Source organism: Eptatretus burgeri, chromosome 6 (assembly GCF_056783735.1).
Source record: "Eptatretus burgeri isolate ZD-2024b chromosome 6, Ebu_testis_v1, whole genome shotgun sequence".
In the NCBI taxonomy this organism is placed as follows: domain Eukaryota; kingdom Metazoa; phylum Chordata; class Myxini; order Myxiniformes; family Myxinidae; genus Eptatretus; species Eptatretus burgeri.
The window spans coordinates 112,272,970-112,284,952 of record NC_140966.1 but is presented as its reverse complement, the minus strand read 5'-3'; the positions used below and the strand labels follow the sequence as shown (position 1 = coordinate 112,284,952).

Here is an 11,983-nt window from a genome sequence, read left to right as displayed (position 1 = left end):
AGGTGGGACAATATCGTGAAGCTGCATCTCAAGGAGCTCGAGCCCCCTCCTTGGTTCCAGTGTGGGAGAAAATTGTCCAACTGGATTATCATCACTGGCAGTGCATTGCAGTATAGACTGTGATTGACACTTGCACTCTCACTCCATCGCCTTGGTTTTGTACCACGGACCCATGCTACTTACTCATTTAGCAGGTAACCTTACCTACCCCCCACCCCCTCCCCAACCGAAGGAAAATCATAGTTGTGCCTCTGATCTTGGGTAATGGGAGTGGAGGGGGAGATGTGCATTTTATTTTATTTTTTTGGGGAAGGGGAGGAGGGCGGGGAGGATGCACGAGGAGCGTTTTTGTTTTGGGGAGGGTTGGGTGAGGAGTGTCCTGGGTTTGCAGGAGTGAGGGGTGTTTTTGGTGCTGGGGAAGTGTTGTATGGGGAGCATTTTTTTGCAGGAGGGGTTGAGTGAGGAGCATCTTTGGCAAGCATTTGTGGGATGGGAGGGTGAGGGGCGTTTTGAGGAGAGTGAACCTTGGATTATGAGCGCCTTGGAGTGGGGAGGGTTTCGGTGGGCGTTTTGGAGGTGGAGTGGTTGGTTGAGGGACGTTTCGGGGTTGTGAGGGGCACGAGATTACTCCGTTTAAACACGAGGCGCGGGTGCTGTGAGCACGTGCTGGTAAGATGCAGTCCATGCGTGCGCTGCCCCTCTTGTGCTGCTGCCTCCTGTACCTGATCCAGGTACGCGCCGCCCGACGCCTGTCCACAGTCTACCCCGAGGTGTGGCTCCACGTCATGTCTGGCTCTCGGGTTTGGCTCGAACTTTCGCGCGGGGGTTCCATCACCCTGGGTCTCGAGGGTCTCATGACGTGAAACCTTCAGTGTTTGTCCTTTGTATCACCTGTCTGAAAACTTTTAAAAGTACCTTTTACGCTTGAAAAAAAACAAAACAATTCGCCCCCCTGCAAACCAGCCCAATTCGGTTAAGACATCCTCCATATTGCATGATGTATGTATTTAAATAAAAGGGGAATGGACCTGGATTTGCTGTCTGTTAGTGTCCTCGGAGTGGTTTGTGGATCATCAATTGTTGTCTAACAATGAGAACAGGTATACCAGTGCACCTGCTCGCCTGATTGATAACGTTTCGTTTGTTCGAATCCCAACCCATTCGATGCTACAGGAAACGCTCTATCGATGCGGTTATAACCAACCTGACCACACTGAGAGATGTGAATGGCGAACTAGTTAGACCAATACGCGCCAACGGTTTTACTTCGAATAAATTAGTAAATGTAATCATCGGCAAGGAAATTGTTTTTTCTTCCAATCGAGAAACAACAAACTGTGTGTTACGTAATAAAATAAGCTGGAGTTCATATTGAACATCTTACCTATGCAGTGTTGAGAAAAACGACGTGGGGAGGGTCTTTGAAACCCTTCCTTAGTGTTTCCGAGCACGACAAAGATATTTCCTCAGACTCGAATTTGTTTGAATCTCGGTATTCTCCAAAACCGAGAGTGCCAGCAGCAAATTTGATTGGTCGAGATGGCTAAATATTTTGTCCAAGTACTGTTAACCTGAAGTGTTTTGAAAGTGCTAAGAAGGTGATTTGTGTTCTGCAGTGTTCAAGTATATAATTCAATTTAAATGAAATGAAGATTTTAAAGTGTAGGAAAAAAACTTCCAAAGTTTATCGCCATTGATGCAGCGTTTATTACACCACCTTATCTTACGTGTTACATTACAGTTATTCATGCCTGTTGTTTGTGTCCTTTATGACATCCTGAAAAACAGAACGTTTCCTGTTCGGAATAATTTTCAATTTCGATAAGACGAAGACAATTAGCTTGCTCTTTCTCGGTGTGCATGCGCAATTGGGACGAGATTCCATACAATTTGTCAAGTTTAGAGGCAAATTTTGATAACCTGCAGGTACATTTTTCTGATTGTTGTTAAGTGTTCAAAGTATAACCTTCAATTGAAATGACGTCGTTCCTCGATCATAGACTGACAAACAGATTGAATGAATCAATTGCTGAGCCCCACTTTGCGCTTCACATGTGCGGGGTAATAAATGACATTCCCTGGACTGTATTGTCTTGTTCCGAGACAATGTTGATCGCCCCGCGTACCTGTTAATTTACCTTAACGGTTGTCTATCGATACGATAAATGCTTACCACACTGGGATTCATTCAGAAAACAAGAATCCGTTGCTTGGATCATCACTGAGCCGCTGGAGTGGGTGAGGACGGAAATCTGATATCCGCTAAAGATCTTGGCACACAATGCCCTGCTCTTTGTGTGAGGACTTAATCTCACTGATCCGTGGAGTGACGAGCGACAGGGAATTAAAGGAAGACTCGAATACATTGCAAGAAGAGGTTTGGTCCATCATGCTCGTGTCACATCCATAATCTCATTTTACATCACTTCAAACTGAACATTTCGAGCCATACAACATTCAGTCACTGACCCGATCGATTAAACAACCTTCAGTATGATCCTCCTGAGTTGATACCCAGCCCATGTCCCTGGCCTATTCCTCGACGAAGGCAACCCCATGGCCGAAACGTTACGCTCTATCCTTGCCTCTGACGACGGATCCATCTTCCTTTTTCATTTTTTGGACTTTTTCCCACGCATTTTACGAGTGCTGCATTTTCCTAACGGAATACTCTCTACTATGAAACGATTTGGCCACCATGCAAAAGAAATCCCATAAAACCATGAGATTATTTTACACGTCAGTGGAAGTTGGACAGCCTGCTCGAGATCCCCTTTCGATGACATGATGCAGAGCTTCCCGCTTGCAACATTTAACATCTGCAATTTTAGAGTCGTATCAGAATCTACCATGGATCAAACCCAGGACCAAACAACCGGTACCATGCATTTCCAAGAGCAAGTCGAGTTGTTTGGTGCTTAGTATGACGCACGTGTGCAGCACACCTTCAGGAGCATTATAAGCGCACTCTTCAAATTAACCTGCACACCAGTTAAATCCCATGGATCTATTGGCAGAGCTTGCACATGGATCTCCATCATGGGAAATGAACCTTCTATTACTACAGAAGATGCAATATCATCTTTCCACTCCAAAATCTCAGTAACGATGAATCTGCGCCAAGGCAGTAAAGATGCCAAATCGAGACTTTATAGGTTCCTCTTGGAACGTGATGGTGGAAGCTTCCAGGAAATACATCTTATTAATTCCTAATATGGTCTCGTAGGTAATAATAGACCTGAGCCTGACGTCTTATCTGAAAACTTCCAGGCTCCTGTGGATATTAAACTCCAAAAACGTTGAAAGTTCTTTTACATTTCACAATCATTGATTGTACCTAAAACACCAAAAACATCGAGTTGTTATAACTAAATGCACCTTCATTGCACTCTTCGGGAAGAGGACCTTTTAAACTTGATTATACCTTAAACTTCACAAACATAAAGAATGCATTTTAACTTCATGAACCTTGATTGTCCCTCAACCCTCATCTGAACAAGTGAGGTATTTTCAGACCCCAGGCATACATTTTGATATTTCTACATATAGTCGTGTCCAGGTGGTGTAAGCCCAACTGGACGGATGGCAAAGCTTCTCCCGAAAAGGCTGACAACCGAGACTCGGAGATTAATGCACACGTGGGAAGGGGGAGCAATGGCGGAGGAGCACAGCACAAAAGGGGTTTATACTCTAACCCTACCATAAATACTTGGCTACATACTTGGCTTCAGCTATACATATATATATATATATATATATATATATATATATATTTTTTTTTTTAAATATATTTCTTCTTCTTTCGGCTGCTCCCGTTAGGGGTCACCACAGCGGATCAACCGTCTCCATTTCGCTCCATCCTCCACATCTTCCATTGCCACTCCAACCGCCCGCATGTCCGCCCTCACCGCATCCATCAACCTCTTCTTTGGCCTTCCTCTTCTCCTCCTGCCTGGCGGCTCCATCCTCAGCATCCTTCTCCCGACATACTCCGCTTCCCTCCTGTGCACATGTCCAAACCATCTCAATCTCGCCTCTCTCACTTTGTCTCCAAACCGTCCTACCTGCGCTGTCCCTCTAATATACTCATTCCTTATCCTGTCCATCCTCGTCAGTCCCAACGAGAATCGCAGCATCTTTAACTCTGTCACCTCCAGCTCCGCTTCCTGTCTTTTTGTTAGCGCCACCGCCTCCAAACCATACACCATAGCTGGTCTCACTACCGTCTTATATACTTTCCCCTTCACTCTTGCAGCTACCCTTCTGTCACAAATAACTCCTGCAACTCTTCTCCACCCACTCCATCCTGCCTGCACTCTCTTTTTCACTTCTCTACCACACTCTGTTACTTTGGACAGTTGATCCCAAGTATTTAAACCCATCCACCTTCCCCACCTCAACTCCTTGCAACCGCACCATACCACCACCCTCCCTCTCATTTACGCACATGTACTCCGTCTTACTCCAACTGACTATCATTCCCCTTCTCTCCAGTGCGTACCTCCACCGCTTGAGGCTCGCCTCAGCCTGTTCTCCACTCTCTTTACAGATCATGATGTCATCCGCGAACATCATAGTCCATGGAGACTCCAGTCTGATCTCGTCCGTCAACCTGTCCATCACCATTGCAAACAGGAAAGGGCTCAGAGTTGATCCTTGGTGCAATCCCACTTTAAGCTTAAACCGGTCCGTCATTCCTACCGCACACCTCACCACTGTCACACTGTCCTCATACATATCCTGCACAATCCTCACATACTTCTCCACCACTCCCAACTTCCTCATACAATGCCACAACTCCTCTCTTGGCACCCTCTCATAAGCTTTCTCTAAATCGACAAACACACAATGTAACTCCTTCTGGCCTTCCCTATACTTCTCCATCAACATTCTCGAAGCAAACATCGCATCAGTGGTGCTCTTTCCTGGCATAAACCCATATTGCTGCTCACAAATCATCACCTCTCCTCTTAACCTAGCTTCCACGACTCTTTCCCACAACTTCATGGTGTGGCTTTACAACTTTGTCCCTCTGTAATTTCCACAGCTCTGCACATCACCCTTGTTCTTGAAAAACGGAACCAGTACACTTGATCTCCACTCCTCCCGCATTCTCTCACTTTCCAACATTTTATTAAACAATCTGGTTAACAACCCCACTGCCATTTCTCCTAAGCACTTCCATGCCTCCACTGGTATATCATCTGGGCCAACCGCCTTTCCACTTTTCAACTTCTTCAGAGCAGTCCTCACTTCATCCTTACTGATCCGCCCCACTTCCTGATTCACTATCTCCACCTCTTCCAACCTTCTCTCTCTCATTTTCTTCATTCATCAGCTCCTCAAAGTACTCCATCCACCTTCTCAACACGCTCTCCTCGCTCGTCAGCACAATTCCCATTTGCGTCCTTTATCACCCGAACCTGCAACACATCCTTCGCAGCTCGGTCCCTCTGTCTTGCCAATCGGTACAAATCCTTTTCCCCTTCTTTTGTATCCAACTTGTCATACAGCTCGTCGTATGCCTTTTCCTTGGCCTTTGCCACCTCTCTTTTTGCCTTTCGCCGCCACTCCTTGTACTCCTGCCCACTTTCTTCATCTCTCTGACTATCCCACTTCCTTTTCGCCAACCCCTTCTTCCTTATACTTTCCTGTACTTCCTCTGTCCAGATGTCACACCAAGTACCTTCCGAGCTATCTCCCTCACCACTTCTGCTGGAGTTGCCCAATCATCCCACCCATCTTTACCACCATCCAATACCTGTCTCGCCTCCTCCTTAAATTCCACGCAACAGTCTTCCTCCTTCAGCTTCCACCATCTGGTCCTTGGTTCAGCCCTCACTCTCTTCCTCAACCTCACCTCCAAAATCATCCGACAGACCACCAATCGATGCTGTCGAGCTGCACTCTCCCCTGCCACCACCTTACAGTCTCTAATCTCTTTCAGGTTGCATCTCCTGCTTAAGATGTAATCCACCTGTGTGCACTTTCCTTCACTCTTGTATGTCACCCTGTGTTCCTCCTTCTTCTTGAAATACATATTTACCACTGCCATTTCCATTCTTTTTGCAAACTCAACCACCATTTGCCCTTCCACATTTCTCTTGTTCAGACTGAACTTACCCATCACCTCCTCATCCTCTTTATTCCCTTCCCCAACATGCCCATTGAAATCTGCTCCAATCACCACTCTTTCATCCTTGGATACACTCTTCACCACTTCATCTAACTCACTCCAGAAATCTTCTTTATACTCCATCTCACATCCCATATGCGTGGAATATGCACTGATGACATTCATCATCACCCCTTCAATTTCCAACTTCACACTCATCACTCGGTCAGACACTCTCCTTACCTCCAATACCCTCTTGACATAATGTTCCTTCAGGATTACCCTGACACCATTTCTCCTCCCATCCACACCATGGTAAAACCGTTTGAAACCACCTCCAATGCTCCTAGCCTTGCTCCCCATCCACTTGGTCTCTTGTACACACAGTATGTCCACCTTTCTTCTCTCTATCATATCAGCCAACTCTCGCCCTTTGCCAGTCATCGTCCCAATATTCAGAGTTCCAACTCTCACCTCCACACTTCTACTCTTCCCCTTCTCCCACTGCCTCTGGACTCACCTTCCCAGTCTCCTTCTCCTCCTTCGCCCAGCAGTAGCACAATTCCACTGGTACCCTGCTGACCACCGGTACCGGTGGCGGTCGTTGGTAACCCGGGCCTCGACCGATCTGGTATGGAAATTCGTTTTGTTGTCCGCATAATGATTTGGCAGAGGGTTTTATGCCGGATGCCCTTCCTGACGCAACCTTGGTCACCTCTTACGACACACAGGGATATGGTACACCTATTCTAACCCGGGCATACACCGGGCCCAGTACACTGGTACTCATTTCCCCGACCTCGGAAGGATGACAGGCTGAGTCAACCCCCTGGTGTTATACGACTTGGTATATATATATATATATATATATATATATATACATTGTAGAATTCCCGCACGTCGGCGTGCAAACGACCGCGTTTAACCAATAGCGGTCGCTTCGCCCACCGAACGGACAATCCAGTCGCGGATTTTCGGATCAACGCCGGAAACCAGCCACGGGTGTGTTTTTAACCACACCACAACCTTGTCCGCACTCTACCCGCGCGACAGGGTCAGATCGCCAAATCTTCGATTTACCGAATTATTCGAGCGGGTAGGTTACCGAGAGATTGTACCTCAACGGGACATCTTGGAAACGAGCCGCTTAAGCAGCTCGCTTCCTTTTGGGATAACCGAGCGGGGTATTATCGTGCAGTCCCGTTGGACCTGATCACTTTACCGGCTACTTAAAAACCAATATTCCGCAATTCAAGATGGCATTTCAGTGGTGGGGTGGATGCAACGAACAGGTTTACATTCACACGATATATATATATATATATATATATATATAGATATATATATAGATATATATATATAGATATATATATATATATATATATATATATATATATATATATATATATATATATATATATATATATATATATATATATATATATATATATATATATATATATATATATATATATATATATATATATATATATATATATATATATATATATATATATATATATATATATATATATATATATATATATATATATATATATATATATATATATATATATATATATATATATATATATATATATATATATATATATATATATATATATATATATATACATAGATATATATATATATATATATATATATATATATATATACATAGATATATATATATATACATATATATATATATATATATATATATATATACATAGATATATATATATATATATATATATATATATATATATATATATACATATATATATATATATATATATATATATATATATATATATATATATATATATATATATATATATATATATATATATATATATATATATACATATATATATATATATATATATATATATATATATATATATATATATATATATATATATATATATATATATATATATATATATATATATATATATATATATATATATATATATATATATATATATATATATATATATATATATATATATATATATATATATATATATATATATATATATATATATATATATATATATATATATATATATATATATATATATATATATATATATATATATATATATATATATATATATATATATATATATATATATATATATATATATATATATATATATATATATATATATATATATATATATATATATATATACATAGATATATATATATATATATATATATATATATATATATATATATATATATATATATATATATATATATATATATATATATATATATATACATAGATATATATATATATATATATATATATATATATATATATATATATATATATATATATATATATATATATATATATATATATATATATATATATATATATATATATATATATATATATATATATATATATATATATATATATATATATATATATATATATATATATATATATATATATATATATATATATATATATATATATATATATATATATATATATATATATATATATATATATATATATATATATATATATATATATATACATAGATATATATATATATATATATATATATATATATATATATATATATATATATATATATATATATATATATATATATATATATATATATATATATATATATATATATATATATATATATATATATATATATATATATATATATATATATATATATATATATATATATATATATAGATATATATATATATATATATATATATATATATATATATATATATATATATATATATATATATATATATATATATATATATATATATACATAGATATATATATATATATATATATATATATATATATATATATATATATATATATATATATATATATATATATATATATATATATATATATATATATATATATATATATATATATATATATATATATATATATATATATATATATATATATATATATATATATATATATATATATATATATATATATATATATATATATATATATATATATATATATATATATATATATATATATATATATATATATATATATATATATATATATATATATATATATATATATATATATATATATATATATATATATATATATATATATATATATATATATATATATATATATATATATATATATATATATATATATATATATATATATATATATATATATATATATATATATATATATATATATATATATATATATATATATATATATATATATATATATATATATATATATATATATATATATATATATATATATATATATATATATATATATATATATATATATATATATATATATATATATATATATATATATATATATATATATATATATATATATATATATATATATATATATATATATATATATATATATATATATATATATATATATATATATATATATATATATATATATATATATATATATATATATATATATATATATATATATATATATATATATATATATATATATATATATATATATATATATATATATATATATATATATATATATATATATATATATATATATATATATATATATATATATATATATATATATATATATATATATATATATATATATATATATATATATATATATATATATATATATATATATATATATATATATATATATATATATATATATATATATATATATATATATATATATGTATATATATATATATATATATATATATATATATATATATATATATATATATATATATATATATATATATATATATATATATATATATATATAGATATATATATATATATATATATATATATATATATATATATATATATATATATATATATATATATATATATATATATATATATATATATATATATATATATATATATATATATATATATATATATATATATATATATATATATATATATATATATATATATATATATATATATATATATATATATATATATATATATATATATATATATATATATATATATATATATATATATATATATATATATATATATATATATATATATATATATATATATATATATATATATATATATATATATATATATATATATATATATATATATATATATATATATATATATATATATATATATATATATATATATATATATATATATATATATATATATATATATATATATATATATATATATATATATATATATATATATATATATATATATATATATATATATATATATATATATATATATATATATATATATATATATATATATATATATATATATATATATATATATATATATATATATATATATATATATATATATATATATATATATATATATATATATATATATATATATATATATATATATATATATATATATATATATATATATATATATATATATATATATATATATATATATATATATATATATATATATATATATATATATATATATATATATATATATATATATATATATATATATATATATATATATATATATATATATATATATATATATATATATATATATATATATATATATATATATATATATATATATATATATATATATATATCTATGTATATATATATATATATATATATATATATATATATATATATATATATATATATATATATATATATATATATATATATATATATATATATATATATATCTATGTATATATATATATATATATATATATATATATATATATATATATATATATATATATATATATATATATATATATATATATATATATATATATATATATATATATATATATATATATATATATATATATATATATATATATATATATATATATATATATATATATATATATATATATATATATATATATATATATATATATATATATATATATATATATATATATATATATATATATATATATATATATATATATATATATATATATATATATATATATATATATATATATATATATATATATATATATATATATATATATATATATATATGTATATATATATATATATATATATATATATATATATATATATATATATATATATATATATATATATATATATATATATATATATATATATATATATATATATATATATATATATATATATATATATGTATATATATATATATATATATATATATATATATATATATATATATATATGTATATATATATATATATATATATATATATATATATATATATATATATATATATATATATGTATATATATATATATATATATATATATATATATATATATATATATATATATATATATATATATATATATATATATATATATATATATATATATATATATATATATATATATATATATATATATATATATATATATATATATATATATATGTATATATATATATATATATATATATATATATATATATATATATATATATATATATATATATATGTATATATATATATATATATATATATATATATATATATATATATATATATATATATATATATATATATATATATATATATATATATATATATATATATATATATATATATATGTATATATATATATATATATATATATATATGTATATATATATATATATATATATATATATATATATATATATATATATATATATATATATATATATATATATATATATATATATATATATATATATATATATATATATATATATATATATATATATATATATATATATATATATATATATATGTATATATATATATATATATATATATATATATATATATATATA

General features: G+C 29.2%; 1 protein-coding gene across 2 annotated transcripts in view; it reads left to right on the top strand.

The window, feature by feature from the left end:
* Positions 1 to 386: 386 nt before the first annotated feature.
* FIBIN (fin bud initiation factor homolog) overlaps positions 387 to 11,983 on the top strand; it is a 42,272-nt gene continuing 30,675 nt past the window's right edge. The window contains exon 1 of one of the 2 annotated variants that reach the window (XM_085886839.1): positions 387 to 731. In XM_085886839.1, coding sequence (XP_085742965.1) covers positions 675 to 731 — 57 coding nt within the window. In that variant the 5' untranslated portion in view covers positions 387 to 674. Of the gene's footprint in view, positions 771 to 11,983 lie in introns of both variants that reach the window. The other variant, XM_085886838.1, reaches the window with a different exon arrangement.